Source organism: Anopheles coluzzii, chromosome 3 (genome assembly GCF_943734685.1).
Source record: "Anopheles coluzzii chromosome 3, AcolN3, whole genome shotgun sequence".
Lineage (NCBI taxonomy): Eukaryota > Metazoa > Arthropoda > Insecta > Diptera > Culicidae > Anopheles > Anopheles coluzzii.
In genome coordinates this window covers 55,285,954-55,303,647 of record NC_064671.1, presented here as the reverse complement: position 1 = coordinate 55,303,647, position 17,694 = coordinate 55,285,954, and the positions used below count along the sequence as shown (strand labels likewise).

Sequence of the window (17,694 nt, the reverse complement as noted above, 5' to 3'; positions counted from 1 at the left end):
GTTAAGTCGTACGAAGTCGTAGTCGTACAAAGTATACATTTTGAATTGATTGAGCCAGCTACTAATTTGTAGTACAATTTTTTTCTAATGGCATTTTTTCGGATTCAAGAATTGCATTTTCTGCATTTATTTATCAATATTTTTTATTTCAATATCTTACCAATGTGGGGAAGAATATGCAATTGAACATTGACATATTCATTTGTGTGTGTGTATAGCTTTTACTTCAAAGAGTTGTGAATCTTGTGTATCAAGGAGATTGTTGCCTGTGTAATGTCGCACATTGCCTTATTGGGAGGATGGTGGGTCTGATAGCGAGTGAATGCTGTTTTTAATTTTTCTACCATGTGGCCATATTGTTAAACTGTTTGCTTTTGTGCCGTCTTTGGAAACTTCCGAAATTTTAACACGAATATACTTTATCCCAGAATACACTATTGGCGGTTGGGATCAAAATGTTAATGCTTTTTGTTTTTTCTTATGCAAATGCAATGAGAAATGGGTTTTTATTAAAATTTAGTACTATCGTACGCATTTTTCCGCAACAAGTTCTGTTTGTTATGGTTATCAATTTTCTACGACGGAGCAGCACGCTGCAGTACCTTTTTGTTTGTTCGTTTATCTTTTTTCTTTATGTTTATGTATATTTCGTTGCTATTGCTATTCGATCTCAACTACTGCATTACAAATCGCTAAGCTTCATTCGAGCGCTCAGTTCGAAGCCTTTACTCTGACTCTGTCACGGAGGGAAATAGAAAGCAAGACCAATTGCAAACCAATTGTTTCGTCATGTACGGTTTGTGTCATACAGTTGTGAGAAAAGTGCTCAGCTGGTGTTTATAAAAAAGCGAATTTCCCTAATACTTTGTAACGACCTGAATTCCTCCATTGAATTGTATGAATCATTGTATGAGCTATTTCTGCTAGGTTCTGGGGAGCGCGTTACGATTCATTTGCTAATGGTGTATGGTGGTGTATAGGCATTAGAATGATCGAGTCTTCTAAAATGGGACGATAATTATTCCTAGCATGCAGACAACCACTATTCTAACTCTTCCCTCGCTATATAAATACGTGTGTTTTGGTACGTTCGCGTTAAAATGTATGTATGTAGAAAAACATTAGTTCCGGTTTTGTTTTAATTACGCTTTTCCCGGCGTACTACCTAGCAATTTTTCAAGAACAAAATATCGCAATGTATGTCACCCATTTCCATGTTACATTACGCTACGTGACGACTTTTCTTTACTTCCTAGCTGAGTTTTATCAATTTGGCCCTACAATGATGCGCAGTTAGCAGTTCCCTCTTTTCTGTTTTCCATTTCAAGGTGTTTTCTTCGATTATGATCCTACCATATCCCAGAATAGTAATTATGTTTCCTATTGTTGTTTGGGTTGTTTGGTTCATGCAGATATATAAACGAGTGGCTCATTGCACGATACATGTGTGTGATGGACTATTTTTTATATCAAAACTGTTTTAATGTTAATTCACTGTTTATCCTCAAATCAAAACATTACTTGAAACAAACCTTTGCAAAGGATATGAATTTGCGACGAACGAAAATAAATGCTGTGCATAAGATTACAGCAGTACTTAGAATTCAACAAAAACGACACACAATGTGCAGCTGTTTTTGGGAGTTTTACTACGATACTAAGTTACTACATCTTTCTGACTGCCCAATCAGTCGAAACATGTGTAGACAAATTTAGCTTAGATTACGTGTGTTTGTGTTATACCTTCTTATCTCCATATATTCCACCCCGTAAAAGTATCATGTCATTAGCCATGATTAATTAATTTATGCTTTATGATTCATCAAAAAAGGTTCGGTTCCGATTGTTTCAATAATACATGGTGTACAGCATGGTGTTTACTCAAACTGAAATGTTACAAAGTGCGATTCATCTTGCCTGAGATTGGAAAGAGTCAAACGATTGGCATACATTGCGCAAATGCATCGTCACATCGTGCTATGCTTTGTTGCTGCTTTATCGTAGCTATCACAAAACATATCTTTGATGCCTTTTATTTGTGATACATCGACTAAATTTTGCCCTTAAACGTTGTGTTATATTTTTTCGAGAGTATGCGCTGACCAACCAATAACGCCACCCTTATTGTTACGAAAAGACTGCTTCTACTTCACTTTTAAAACACTTATTTTAAACACCTTTTATTAAAAAAACTGCACATACATATCGCTTGCGGAGCGCGATTGGGTCTTAAAATTGTGATTCTTTACACATCTCAGTGCTTATTAGTGGCCTGCTCGGTAAGCAATAGCAACTCAACTAGTTACCTGGGCGCACGTATTTGACTTTGTTAATTAATGTAATTAATGAGTGCGTAGGATATCTGGTTGCATTCCTGTATTTTTCAGTCCCATACCCCAAAACAAAATATTCACTGAAAGAGCAAAATATTGAGTAAAACTATGCACAAACGCACGCATAAAGAATGCTCTTTCATATTTTATATAAAAAAATAATTCAATCCCTGCAAACAAATTGATTGCAAACATTAAAATCAGAATTATTGTGAAACAAAAACTAATCTCAACACCATTCCTTTCATCCATCTGGAGGAAGGAATGAGTTAAAAGAAATTTTTGGCTTACATCACTATTACCAAACAACTAGTTTCTATTGTAATCACGTTACTAAATTTAAGTCATATAGTATGTTCTTTTGATGTCTTTTTACAGTTCTTTAAATACATTACCGACAAATAATTTTCGGTTGACACAGATCAGACTCTTTCTTACTGACTGTTCATACGATTTACTTTCGGCACCGCACCAACAATACGGACGCGCTTGCAATTTGGATTGTGACCACCAAGCGCGAGTGATCCGCCGCTTCCCGTATGTTGATGATGATGATGTACATGTTGATGCTGATGATGCTGATGCGTATGTTGATGGGAGTGATGTGGTTGCACGTTAATGCTAACACCACCGGAAATTGGACCAGTAATATGGCTGACGGTTGAATCGCTAAATTCTGGAGGTGGTGCTAAAACCACCATGCCAGCACCCTCGACTAATTGTGCGGCGCCATCACCACCTGAAGATTGAAGAGGATGTGACCAAGTGTCAGCTTCGTCGGAGTCGGCTGCCTCAATTGGGGGCGGTAAGGTAGCTAACGTTACTGCATGCCGTTGCTGTATATTTTGTTGGTTTGCCTTCGCACGATTTGCGGCAATGGTGGCTGCCTGTTTCCGGGTGAGTGAATTATGCCGCTGGAATCCAGTCGCAGGTGGGCTAGGACTATCATTATCATCTTGATCAGCATCATCATTATCAGCAGCATCATTTCTTCGTTCGGTGAGATTGTTGTTGTGTTGCAACTTCGTATCGGCGGATGCCCCTAGATGCAATGTCACTTTTTTTGATTCAATCAAGCCACTTGCTCCAGTTCCTGCGGCTGCTAGGGTAGAGGTGGTGACATTTGTCTTTAAAACAGTGGTACCAACCATCTGCTTGGGGAATGACGGTTTTGGCTGCTTGGCTGTATCGTTACAAGTGATCGTTATTTCTTGATCGCTGCTTACACCAGACGATGAATTATCGCCTTCTTCGTGAGGCACACCGCCCGATGCACCGTGTTCTACACCCGGTTGAGATGGCTGGCTGTTTTGTTGCCGTAAGAAGTCGTTCGGGTACGATTTAGACGATTTTAGTTTCGTGCGAATCTTCTGTATTTCTTCCACCGAGAATGATTGGGGCATAGAGCTGGAGCCGGTCGAGCTACCACTGAAAATATATAACACATAATAGTGGATTTTGTATTTCTCATGAATCAATTGTGAAACTGTGAATAAACTGTCGAAGTAATGCATCAAATTGTAAAGCATCCGTATTTGAATAAAAGTGTAACTTTTGACATCTTAAAATTTTGAAATTAAATTAACCTTTAAAATCGACACTTAAAGTGAATAGTGTCAATGTGTGACTATTTAGCGTCTTCCCATTAAAAAGATTCGCAGTATAAAAGCTTCCAACTAGCGAGCATTCCAACCTGAAAATTTAAGAATTCAAGCACAATTACCTTGTGTTACTGTTGCCACTTGTTTCGGCTGCCATTCCTGGATTTTGTGTTTTAAGATCTCCATTTGTTTTAATATGCGTACGCACCAAACGTACCGAGTTATCCTCATCCGGATCTGATTCACTCAAACTGTAATCTGGCTCGGGTAGTGGAGGTGCACTATTAGGTGGAGATTTATAAAGTGCTTGTGGTTGGGCAATTTGTTGTTGAGTATCTGCGCCCGGGCGACCAGGTTGAGCGTACTGATTTGAAGACGTACTATTAGTGGCAACGTTTCCATTTCCACTGATCGTTACTGTTGTCACGTTATTAATTACGGAACCTGTTACGGCGCTAGAGTTTATGTTGATCGTCGAGCTAGCATTTGACCGAAGTGAACCAGATTTGCAGAGCTACAAATAGAAGGAATAATACATGAAACGCATTACAAAAATATGTATAATAATTCCTTAATTATTGTCTTGTGACAAACCATCATTACCTCCACATTGGAGTTCGTGTTACTTCCATTACTACCACAAGAAGAGGCACTGTTGTTTCCAGCAGCCGATGTTGAACCCGTGAGTGATGGTGAAGTAGTAGCCCCAGCGACGTTAACCGTACGATAACCAACGTTTCGAATATCCTGAGGGGAAGCGTACAGTTTGGCATTCGATGCTGGTTTGAAACTGGACATAACTTCTGCTTCCTGCACTTGGGATTGAACTTTGGCTTTCTGGGCTATATGCTTCCGTAAGGCGGTAAGACATTCATACTCGGAGCCCCGAGAAACATCCACTTTTACAACTTGCCCCACTGGCGGGGGTGGAGGTGGATGGTTTGGTGGTGGAAGATTCAGTCTTTGCAGGGACATGTGCAGACTGTGCATATCGTCCTGAGATCGGTGCCCCTTGTGACCAACGGTGTTATACCACCCGTTAGCGTTGATTGCCAGCTGCGATCCAGTTCCGGAACTGCTTCCATAGTGCAACGATGATCCACCGTTCTGATTGGACGAAGACATTGATGCTAGATCAGGTGTACTGTGGAAGGTCCGTTTTAGATCCGAACCGACCTGGGGTATCGGTATAGGACGTCCTTTTAGCGTGCCCATTCCCGCTTTGGATGATTTTTTGCGCTTCATTTCAGCAACGCTGGCATACACGATCGGTCCCTTTTGTGGTGAAATCGGCGGTGTACCAGCACCACTGTCAAATCCAGTTGATTGGAATCTTGAGCTTGACATTAGCATAGAACAGCGGTTTGCATCAGCCCCTTGTTGGCGCTGGAATAGCTCTTCCAATTCCGCGGCCGTTATTCGACTAGATGTTGGACGCGACTTGATACTAGCTGTACGAGGTTGAACGGGCGTACCCGGTCCTGTCTGTGTGGGTGTTCCAATAGCCGAGTGGCACTGTTGTTGTGCTTGCAACAGTTGAGTCTGTGCTTGATGAATCGATTCCGCGGAAGTTGATTTGGTCGCACTCAATAGTTCATCGTCGTCTGTACCTTTTTCTCCACCACCTTCTAAGCCTGCCACCATCGATTTTGCCCGCGCTCGTCCTACGCTCAGTGTAGTCTTTGGGTCACGACGGGGAGGCATTGGCGCAGGTTGCTTACAGTTACTTCCCGGTGGGCCACTATTCATACGCCGGGGAAGCGTCGAACACTGTCGGGATGATATTGGAGTACTCATGCCCGATCCGGAGGAATGTTGACTTCCTATCTCGGATGCTTCCAGCATCATAGAGTTTATAAGATTTTGTGATAGTGTAACAACCGTCATTGACACCAGCGAACCGGAATTGCGGATCAAATCAACCACGTGCTCGTGTGATGCACATGTTACATCTTCACTGTTAATCTAGATCGTGTGTAAAATAAACGTAAAATGGTAATTTGTATCCACCTTTTTACCCATAACCTCTAAAAACTTACGGCTAATAGGAAGTCCCCTGGCTTCAGACCAGCAATATCTGCCACACCTCCTGGATCAACATCATCTAAATATTGCAATGCCGGACAACGTGGCGATGGTTTGAGCTGCATCAATGGCGAAGAAGCTTTTGCTCCTCGAAGAATGAATCCGAAACCGCGTTTGGCACGATGTAGCACTACTGTCCGAGGCTCTCCAATAATTCTAAAAACACGTAGGCCGCATTTTAGTGAGTGAAATTATATCATTTAGAATTGTTAAATGCTTACGATTTTTTCATTCTTGGTGCTGTTTGGCTGTTATAATGAAGCTGAGTGTGTTGCTGCTGTTCAAACAAAGATGGCTGTTGTTGTTGTTGTTGTTGCTGCTGATGCTGCTGATGCTGCTGATGCTGCTGCTGTTGCTGTTGTTGCTGTTGTTGTTGCTGATGCAATTGTTGTTGTAGATTATGACTGACTATTTCATTACTACTAGTATTTATCAGATAGTGATGGTGAGGTGTTGAGGTGGAAACGTTTATAATACTCTTCTGGCGAAACTGCACTTCTTGCACACAGCTGGCCGGAAAGAAACCCGTCTTGTTTGTACCACGTACAAAACCTTCCAGTAAACCACAGTCGGTGGAACCGACCACTTCAATCACATCGCCTGGTTGTATGTGTATATGTCCTGAAAGCCCGGCATCGTATCCTTCCATGCAAACAACAGTTGTGCTTGGATGACCTATGGAGCAGGCAGCACTGTCAGAATTTGTTCCGACACCAGAAGAGTCGCTGATGATATCGCTTGTATCTCCCAGGCTTTTATCTGCAGTTAGAAAAGCAGAAACAAAACTTTTAAAAGCTGGAGCAATAATCCAACTACATCAATAGATATCACATTATATGTTCGATACGTTGTTTCTTTAAAAAAAATTGTTTAATGTATAGTGTATTGATGAATAAATGTGTGTTGCTACGGCATTCAATTGAAAAACCGATTCTAGAGTATGTCCTAAACTGATCGTTTTTATGAAGAGGCAAAACAGGCAATGCAAAGTTGGTTGTAGAGTTTCGAAATGAATATTTCAAAGGCAAAGAAATGCTTAAAATAATGTTAACTAATTATGCTAAATAGTTTTCAAAAAATTCTATAAAAAGTCCATCTAAAAACACTTCATGCAACATTAACAAACACTGATAGAAATGAGGACATGTAAGGAATTAGAATGCTCGTAATAAATATGTGTAGTAAGAATAATACACCGATGAAAATATTGCTTTCACATTCATGAAGTATCGTCTCCTCCATGGATAGTACTGCGCAAACGAACGTTTGAACATAACGGTGATTATATATGTATTATCTCACCTGCCGGTCCCAAGAATAAAAAATTGGATATCTCACAACCAAATTCCCAGTACGAAGAAAAACTTGCATTTTTTTCTTGTCGTTCAGAGTTTGTAGTTGAAATTAAGCGGTCAAATAACCTTGTTATTACTATAGTTTTACCTGTCACGATACTGATGTCATCTTCATGGCTTCGATGGCTGGAACCCTCAGACAGGCTGGAACTAGCAGAACTGAATGGATGCTCGGACGGGCAGGGGGACGGTGGTCCACCATATATGCGAGATAACGTCGATCCCCAGCCTAACCCGGATCGACGCCTGGGATTATATCGTGGTGGTCCACGGAACGGGACTGCGAGTAGAAGTTAATTTATAAGATTTGATTTGACCAATGCTTCTAAATTAATAGCACCGGTTTCTTGTGCTGCTCAAGTTCAGGTATTATATTAATTGTTCCCCAGCTAAAATATCATCATCATCATGATTGCATTAAACAGTATTTCAAACATTCAAAACGTTCAACAAGGAATATTGTTATTTGAAATACCAGAAGAATGAGTTATTCATTTAACCAACAATTGAACCGTCACGAAGTTAACGAAATTGCCTAACATAATGAGGCAGCCTCTGTAATAGACGGTTGTTTGGTTAAAAAAGGGGCAATAATCCGTATTATTAATGCATAAAATAGTCATCACGAAAAACAGGCACTGCAGCACAGTATTACTTGCATATAACGTGACTGTAATACAAGTCGAAATCAAATACGACAAAAAGATATTTTACAGCTATTAAGATAATGTTATCTAAAGAAAATTACTTATAACCGTGATAAATTAACCATTATTGTTGAAGAGTGTGCAAATGAACAGTGTTATCAATGCAATTTGGGATTATACCGTTAATAAATCCGATACAAAATATTAGACGGTCAAATAGATCAAAATATCAAATATATTACGGGCATACCCGGTACGCGGATTCGATCCACGGAAAAAACATGTATGGATTGCTCTTTGGACTGTTTCGGGGAGTTTTTTTTAAGATCGTCAAAAACGCAGGATTCAATCATATTTTTGAGAACATCCACATAATCCACATAATATAGGCCGTTCAGTGACAACTCAAACCCGTGTTCAATAACGTGTTCTTCTGTTATCAAACCTATGGAAATACGCCTTAAATACGTTAACAGTTATGTTTGTCGAGCCATATAAACTAATCTACCTACTTAAGCGTTCAAGTGATAGCTATCTGCACCCGAGAAAATGAAGCAGATTTACTGCAAGTAGAATGGTTCAACGATCTCCTAAGCAGTTCACAAGCGCCACAATCTGTGTTATCTTTGAGAGCCTTGATTTTGTTTGAACAGAGTTTGTTAGCGTTAAGGTATATTAAACATTGTAGAAACTTTTTTCAAAACAAGGTATTAACAACAGCTCGTGATTGATTTCATGATCATGATCATGATCATTGATCATGATTTTATTTTTCAATTGAATAAGCGCATACAAGCTGAAAAGTGCAAATGTATTAGCACTTCAAATATTACGCATATCATAATTATTTTAAAATAATCTTTAAAACACACATTTCTTTTAAATCATAAATTTTGTATCATAATTTTTGCTATGTCTGTTGCTAGCAAATGATCTCGTATAATTGAAGATTGCTCAATCTTCTAGTAGACGAGAAGTAATATTTATTTTAGATTCGGCACTGCAGCTGTTGTCATTTGTTAACCACAACACTTTAACCACATAGTAAACCTTTGATAAATTAATTTTCCATAGCGAATAGTGAACGAATATTTTGCTTTAATCCGCTTTTGAATTCAATGTCAACATATCTTATTATAACGTAACGTTAAAGATGTTTAAAATAATCTACCCTAAACGTATAAAAGACAACAGTTTAAACACGGAACATCAACAACAAAAATGTAAAAGAGCATACAAAAAACAATTATTGTGGTTGGCATGTGTGCATAATGTGTAGTCTATTATCATTTCACACGTATTTTGTTTTTTTTATAAACATACATGGATCAAGCAACGCCTGCAAGCCAAACAAATAAATTAAACAGCAAGCTACTTCTTTATATGAAAATATTAAAAAACAGTATCATTTTTTGATGATTGCAATTAATAAAGAATCGAGTTCATAAGGAAACAAATATTTTGTTTTAATCAAAATCAAAGTTTAATTTTAACATAACTGGTTTTAAAACAAAATAAAATATTAGTCAAAAGCCTACAGACATATATTGATACCAATAAACCTGTTTCTAGTTATTGTATTATCAAAATCGCAACGAAATGCAACAAAAATCTAATGCAGATCGTCATGAAAAAAGTTCAGTATTAACCAAAACTAGTAATGCACTAAATGCATCGGAAAATATTCTATAGTAGATTCAATTTTAACCAAAAAACAATCATGATGAAACATGTCAATAACATTCAAAAGAATGATGATGATGACAAAGGCGATGATGATGTAGATGGTGATAATGATAGGAGCGTAGGAGGATCGAGCAGAACAAGAAACAAGTACTATCAAAACAAGTAAAGAAGAAATGAATTATGTTAAGATGAACTAGAAAATGCAACAACAGTTTGCACGAAATAAACAAATAATTTGCACTTAGGATAGATGGTGAAATGTGTGCAATGTGCAATGTGTTGGTTTGTAGTGTTTGAAATGAAGAAAGCTTGTAACATATGTATTTTACAGAAAAATACATGCGTCTTTAATAGGAACGCCTAGCGAGTTGGGCAGAGTTTCTGGTTAGCAATTCCTATTTCAATTATTTCTTTAACAGTATGTTTGTATCTAAGGTTGTATTATATTATGTTTTCTTGCTATTTTGCTTTCGTCTTTATTTTAATACCACTTACCAATATCCTCGTTTTTGTAATTTTGAATCATTTCTGCCAGCTCTAGATTACCGGCAATAACGGCAACCTAAGAAATTTAATAAGATACATAGGAAAACATTATATGGTTAGTAAAGATTTTTAAGAAGACCATAAGAAATTATTAAAAATTGTAAACCAAAAACGCACAAACAATAGACACACTCTAATACTAAATAATAAAAAAAAAACATAACAAACTTATCTATTCACTAGTCTAGAAGAAATTTTATATACAAGAGGCTACAAATAAAAGATAATTAAAATTTGTAAATATAATATTTAAAATAATAACGATAAATGCTCATTTACGGTCTCATTTCAAAAGACAATATAATCAAATGGGAAACATATTGTTTCATTACATGATGATCTTAACATATTCTAATCTACAATGCTAATTTCTTTGGGTTTGCTGATATTCTGCAAACACACTAATTATTTAAACTCCAAAATGTACAAATCAGCAGGGCATGCATTTTTAACTACTTTTAAATTATACGTACGATGAAACAATTATATTTTTTAATTTATGTAAAGTGATAGTATACCTGGTACGGCGTCTGGTTGGCATAGTTTAATGCGCCTCGGTTGGCACCACGAAAAAGTAGCATTCTAGCACAAGCCTCCTGATTGTTAACAGCGCAAACATGCAGCGGCGTATTGCCGGAAGCGTTTTGACCATCCATATCCGCACCGTAGAACAATAAATGCTCTAAATGATGAACTAACCCGTTCCGACAAGCCTACTCTCACGCAAACGCAATATCACACGCGCCACAGTCATTAAGGGTAATGAAAAGGTGAAGGTCAAGTGTTGAACAGGATTTGGTAAAAATGGAAATAATTAGAGGGAAATAAGTAGTTGATCGTGTTGTTTTATAGGAATAATGTTGCTCCCAAGAAACGTTTAGTTGATTGTGGTGCAAACATTGTTCAGTGTTTGTTTTACAACAATGTCGACGAAAGTAAGGAATCGTAACAGTCGAAGGTAGATTGTGAAAGTAGTTGTAAAGTATGTGTTTGAGTGATGTATTTTTTCGTAATAAGATGTAAGAATAAGCAGAGAGAAAGAAAAGAGAAGAAAAAAGAGCATCATTAGATAATGGAACAAAAACAATACAAGAAACTAAAGAATTTTGACTGAGTTGCTTTCAACGTAGTTTGCCGAAAGCAATGGAAGATAATACATATTTTGAGGACTCTTTTTTCTTGGAGAAGGAAAACATTATTAAACCATCATAGAATACATCCTGAGAGAGTAGAATGTTTTTACTATTTTTTAAGAGCGAATTCAATAAATCTTTCATCCCATCACTGTTTCATTTTACTCATCATTCGAGTAAATACCACAAATAAAAATAAAGGAATGAAACATGACAAAAACATGAGAAACAGTGATTATTTGGATTCATTTTCATAATCGAAGACAAATGTCGACTACGAATCTGGGGGAGTGTAAGGGGAGTGATACATTTTATTTATAGTTTTAAAAGTTCCTTCTCATTTTCCCATTAAGAATCCTTATGCCCAATCACCAACAAATCAGTTAAAAGATCAAAACAATACTAATACAAATTACAGACCCCAGACTACAATTTAATGCTACCATAATTTGCATGGTAGTATCACTTTTTTTTAAAAGAGAAAAAAAAAATAAAAAAATATGAAGAAATTGTAATAATTGTCATACCTGATGCACTTCCTGCCACCCTTGACTGTCTTGAATGCCTAGTGTCGCATGATCATGTAAAAGTACTTCACTGATTTTGGGATCTGTTTTCCGCGTAACAGATAGATAAACAGGTGTTAGGCCTTTCGTATCACGATAGTTTGGAGATGCTCCTAATTCCAAAAGCGTGCTAAAATGAAACACAAATGTGATAATGTTAAAATCTATTTACATAAAATCAATCCATGTGTAATGAGATTGTTGACTAGCAAACGAGAAAGTCGAGAAAAAATGTCTTATATATTAAAACGATTTTATGCGAACTGTTTGACCACAACAATACAAATTACGAATCAATACAAATTCACAGTTATGTTGGAAAAATTATTATCTTACCTGACCGCTTCTAGACTGTCGCGTTCTACGGCTCTATGTAACGCAGTGGCGCCGTCACGGGTTCGATAGTCCAATAGAGCACCACCGTTTACGAGCGCGATCAGTAGCTTGTTCGGCTTCTTTGAACCAGTGGCAATAGTAAGTGGCGTTTCACCCGTTTCCTGGCAATGAAAATTGGGATCCAATCCTTTGGCACACATCTTGGCGATTTTTTCCACCTGACCGCTATTGATGCACTCAATGAAGCGTCGAAGGTTAGCACGTGTGTGCAAAGCTTTCAGTTGGCGTTCATCTAAGTTGAGCATCTTGTAGACGCGTCGCTTATATTTGAGCTACGAATAAAATACACAACATTAATTAGTTATTTCTCGCCGGATGACAACGTACAACACGATCTCGACCCCTGCCACGAATGGACTTCACAAAACAAACTGGAATGGACGACGACGGATTGCACGATCTCGACCCCTGCTACGAAAAAATAGGCCATTCGAGAAGGACTTGGATTGAATAATATCTGCACTGTCCGAGCACACCCGGAATAAGGTGTCCTTCCATAATTGCGAGAAGGAAATGTCTCGCAATCATTTGAATTGTACCCTAACATTAAGCAATACGGCCGAAGCCGTTCTTTCTGAATAAAAAAAAAATTAGTTATTTCTTTCTACAGATTATAGCTATACATGGGAGCAATATATGCACTTCTGCTCTAACAGATATCGTAACATTTGGTAAATGTTTAAAAAAAAATTAAAAAGGACAATATTAATTCAATAAATCACAAACAAATTGACTAAATAATACGAACGCAAAAAAGGAAAACATATCACCCTCGCACAGATAAACTTCAACGAAATAACTTTAGCATTATATAAATTTAAAACAAATTGAAATCTGGTGTGTATAGGAGTAATGTAATGTATTTTTCATCATGAAATTGTTTGAATAATTGAAATATGATTCCCCGATACGATAAACGTCACCTTTCCGCATGTACTTAGAAAGTTGTTGAATTTGAGCAGCAAAAATGTGTGGGGGGGGGGGGGGGAAGAAACCAACCAACAAAACAACGAATATCTAACACGTACAACAATAAATTGCACGTTTCGCATGATAGCGGTGCTGTAGTCCGCGACAAAATGCTGCCTCTATAGAGAGCAACAAACGAATGGTCGATTATTTGACGAGATGCGTGAGAGCATATGTAAATTACGGTTATTGACTTATAGTGCATTTGTTTTGCGCTCACTGAACTGCATCTTCAATGATGCCCGGAGATCCGATAGAACCGCACGCGTACTAATGCAGCCGATTACAGGGGCTTTCCCTGCATTTACGAGAAACTTGAATACACACAATCAACGTGCGTCGCTCAAGTGATCATGTTTTCTACGGCGTAGCATTGTTAGCATGTCTTAAAACGAGTTGTCTGTAAGAAAGCATCCATATTCTGAAACTGTGAGTGACCCCATGGATGCCGGAAATTAGTACTTAAACTAATCAACCATGCAATTCGAACGTAAAATAGAGATAGATCATACAAATGAGATCGTACGTGCTCGGTTAATTCAACAAAACAAAATAATTCATGTTTCATTAAAGTATATTGCAGCACTTCTTTTACATATTGTTTAAACATACCTCTAGGTAGCCCACTGGTCCATTAAAAGGGTAGTCTCCTAATCGCCGTTCTTCATCCAGGAATTTACCAGCTTTACCGTTTGATGGTGGGGAGAATAATCCATAATTGAAGCTTTCTTTTAATTCCTATAAAGTAAAAAAAACAACGATATTATGTTGACCGCTCAAACTATTATTTGGAGAATATAGCGTTAAACATGTAGAATGTGCAAAACAAATTAAACTGAAAAAAGAAATAAAATACTTTTCGAATTGAGCTGTAATTCCTGTTTAAAAATTTACACCAGTCTGGATAATAGACTATTAAAGTTGAGTTGAGATTCGTGATCCATCGCAACATTGCGGAGTTATTGTAAATAATTATTAACTATCAATGATCAATAGCAGGATAGCCAATCCTACTTATGAGGGACACGGTCCATACGGGGCATGAACCCATGACGGACATGGTGTTAAGTCGTGGGAGTATAATAAAAACTACTGATTCAATAATTTACGGTTCTTTTAACACCAATGAGTGAAGAGTTTCTGAGCATAAAAAAGACGCTTTTTATGATTCGATTACATTCAATTATCTACCAGACTACCATCAACAACATTTCCGTCTGCAATTTCACACAAACAGAGCTTATCCTCAACATCATTTTTGACTCATGCTGTGTCAAGAATATTTTTAAATGTGGTTCTCGAAGCACTATGAAACCTGAACAAATTAATCAATTTGTTTTGTTTCCGGGCCCGCCTAATTGAAACAGCGATTGAACATCTTGTTGCACGTAGACCACCCGACGGTACTCATCGTTCTACAGAAATTTGATATTAAAGAACTTTTGTTGGACATATGCATACGCATTTTCCTACTTTAAGATTTGGGCCGATTGAACGACATTATTGGTCATTCATTTTTCCATTTCAAAAATAGTAAAAAAAACACGACAAAATGGACATGAAAAACAAAATCGACACGAGAGAACTAAAAATTTTCAAAACGTATTCATTTAAGTATAATAACAACAGCATGTAGGTTTTAAAACCTGATATAAAACAACAACCAAAATAATTATGAATAAAGATTTAACTGTAAAAGGATGTTGTTTACCACTTCGAAAATAAGCTTTGATGAATGCTACAAGAAAGAATGAATTTTTACATGGTATATTTATAAAAGTATTGTATTTCTATATGATTTGTCTTAAGATGAATCATAAAAAATATTCAAAAGCTTGATGCGGGACAAAATGAGTAGCTTCTTTTGACGTATAGCTCTAGGTGCGGTTATTATGCTGTATACATACACACAATAACGCTTAACGGCACAGTTCAAATTCTTCCGATTTTATCGACACGTGTAAAAAGCGTTTAAATGGTGCAAGGTGATGTAGAAAATATATGAAGAGAAAACATTTCACGATACGTGCATAAAAGCGCTGTCGTTGTGGTCCATAATGCCCCAATGTTTTAAGTTTTATGTTTTGTTGATGTATGCCCATTTTGCCCCTCGGGGCTTGCATATCATCGCTTCAAACATCGACTTTTATTTTACAGTTTTACAGATATTTATACGTTATGTTGGTGTTGAAATTATGTGTTTAATTAAGTGTTCAATTCAAAAAAGTATGTATTAAACTGCTTATAACTCCCATATTGCTTAAAATCCCCATATATTTAAAGCTCTGTCAATATTAAGAAGCGAACTGCTGCATCAAACCATTTTAAGACGTATCTCACGTTCCTGGATCCAATACCACACTACCTGCTCTTATTAAAATGCATTCCTTCATGCAAAACTACAACAACAATGTCATCTTCTCAAACACTCGTTCAGTGAAACCCGCTCTCGAAACAAAGAATTATAACAATAAGACCTATGCGATAGACCTGACAAATATAACACCATTCGCTAGGGATGCGGAGCATAATGAACCGACGGCATTGAAACAGCTCCTTGTTTGCCACTATGGCTAGCGATAAAGATTTTGAGAAAATTGCTAGCAGAAACCAACCAGTGCTGCGTTGTTTTTTTTTTTTTCTTTCGTTGCGGTAACCAGCATTGTCATACGACTAATGTTCTATATTTCGCTCACGTACAATGCAGAAAGTTGTGGCGTTTTTATTGTTTTCAAGCACCATCTGAAACTACTAACCTCACAACAGCATAGCGTCGGATGGTGGTCTTTTTTTTGCAATACCTCTGCAAGTATTTTGCAACCATTCCAGACTAAGCCTTATGCAACACAAAAAAATTAACGAAACACAATTGCTTCCGTCACTAGAAAGGTATAAAAGTTAGCACAACTATTCGGTAACATACCCTGTATGAAATATACCCGACAATGTATGTAAACGACACATATTAAAAAAATATATTGGACAAATATTCATACAGATTTGTATCATTCATACAGATTTTCAAATTTGTTTCTTTTGAAATAAAACCTAATTATCAATACACTCTGGCCTTTAGTATTAATTAACTGTCAATGTACAGCAAACAACGAAGTGCAACGATTCAAATGTTATTAAGAAAACATCTGATACACATCGATCAAGAGAAAATACTACAAACTAGAACATTAATGTATAGCATGATAGTAAGATATGTCCAATCTATGAAATATAATATTAATTATTAGTTTATTTTAAATATTGTAAATCTTCAATCGATGCTGTGGATGGTGCAAAAATTCCGATACAGTCACAAAATTGGGCTTACCCCGAATGCTTGCCACTGGCCAAGGGACTTGTCACAATGACCATTGCATAAACAGAGAAGACGGGTGGTTCAATTGTACCGTTTGATCGCAGGAATGTGATGACCTAGCGACCAACCCTTTATTTTTTCGTTTACAAACAGAAACAATTACCGGCCGTCTGCTTTGGACCAGAGATCACACCATTACGGATGTATCATGGGATTCGTTGGCCTCACCTGTCCCTCGAAAACATAGCCATATACCATCGTTCAGGCAATGTAACGCATCATTGGCTTTCATTCGTTCGAAGGTTGGTAAACATTTTTCTCTCATTCACTGCATATTTCCACTCAGCTTGCAAACCGTTTTCGTTCTTCTCTTTCGGTATATCTAAAATCATCCGTGGTAGCATAAAGCCAATTGTTACACCCCTATTTTCCAATGGTCGGTAGTACAAATTGTCGTGCATTTTGTTCCCATCGCCATTGGTGTTTCTACACGCATCATTGAGCTCTGATGCATATCATGATAGTAGGACAGTCGAACTGTAAGCGTAAAACATTATAACCTCTGCGCGAAAAAGCAAATCTCGCTCCGATTTGCGGGCCATTTGGGCAATGATTGCAATGCATGTTTTTACAGTACTAGAATTAAGTTCACTTCCGAGATTCATTTTACCTACGAATGTGAAATTATTTTTACTGGTAACATACCATAGACATACCGACACGCAACATTTTTCTTAACAATAGCTGCATTTATCTCTCGATCTCCCTACCGAGCATGGAGATTTATTCCGTTTTAACGATCATCGCGTACAAAAACACTTTTCTTCAGAAAGGTACTCGTTTGAGGCGTTGAGTTTGGTACTGATTGGTTTTATGTACACTTCGATTCATAGATGCGTATGCAATATGCAAATTTGTACCAGATTAGGCTCCAGAATTGGAATCATTGCTTCAATCCACCGGTAACCGGTATATTACGGATGCACAAACTGGTGTTAAATCTCTCACGTTCTTCAGTTAAACCAAGAATCATAATGAAGGTCCATGTTAGTGTAGATGCAACA

At 37.4% G+C, this 17,694-nt stretch overlaps 1 protein-coding gene across 7 annotated transcripts in view; it reads right to left on the bottom strand.

Annotated features, from left to right (window-relative positions):
- Positions 1-125: 125 nt before the first annotated feature.
- LOC120956976 (uncharacterized) overlaps positions 126-17,694 on the bottom strand; it is a 43,477-nt gene continuing 25,908 nt past the window's right edge. For 2 of the 7 annotated variants that reach the window (XM_040378847.2, XM_040378852.2), the window contains 11 exons: positions 13,930-14,055; positions 12,289-12,620; positions 11,914-12,082; positions 10,772-10,966; positions 10,203-10,269; positions 7,463-7,654; positions 6,241-6,778; positions 5,974-6,175; positions 4,538-5,899; positions 4,057-4,448; positions 126-3,761 (listed from right to left, as the gene is read on the bottom strand). In XM_040378847.2, the coding sequence (XP_040234781.2) occupies positions 2,768-3,761; positions 4,057-4,448; positions 4,538-5,899; positions 5,974-6,175; positions 6,241-6,778; positions 7,463-7,654; positions 10,203-10,269; positions 10,772-10,966; positions 11,914-12,082; positions 12,289-12,620; positions 13,930-14,055 (4,569 nt within the window). In that variant the 3' untranslated portion in view covers positions 126-2,767. The remainder of the gene's footprint in view (positions 3,762-4,056; positions 4,449-4,537; positions 5,900-5,973; positions 6,176-6,240; positions 6,779-7,462; positions 7,655-10,202; positions 10,270-10,771; positions 10,967-11,913; positions 12,083-12,288; positions 12,621-13,929; positions 14,056-17,694) is intronic. The other 5 variants (XM_040378853.2, XM_040378855.2, XM_040378854.2 and 2 more) reach the window with 3 other exon arrangements.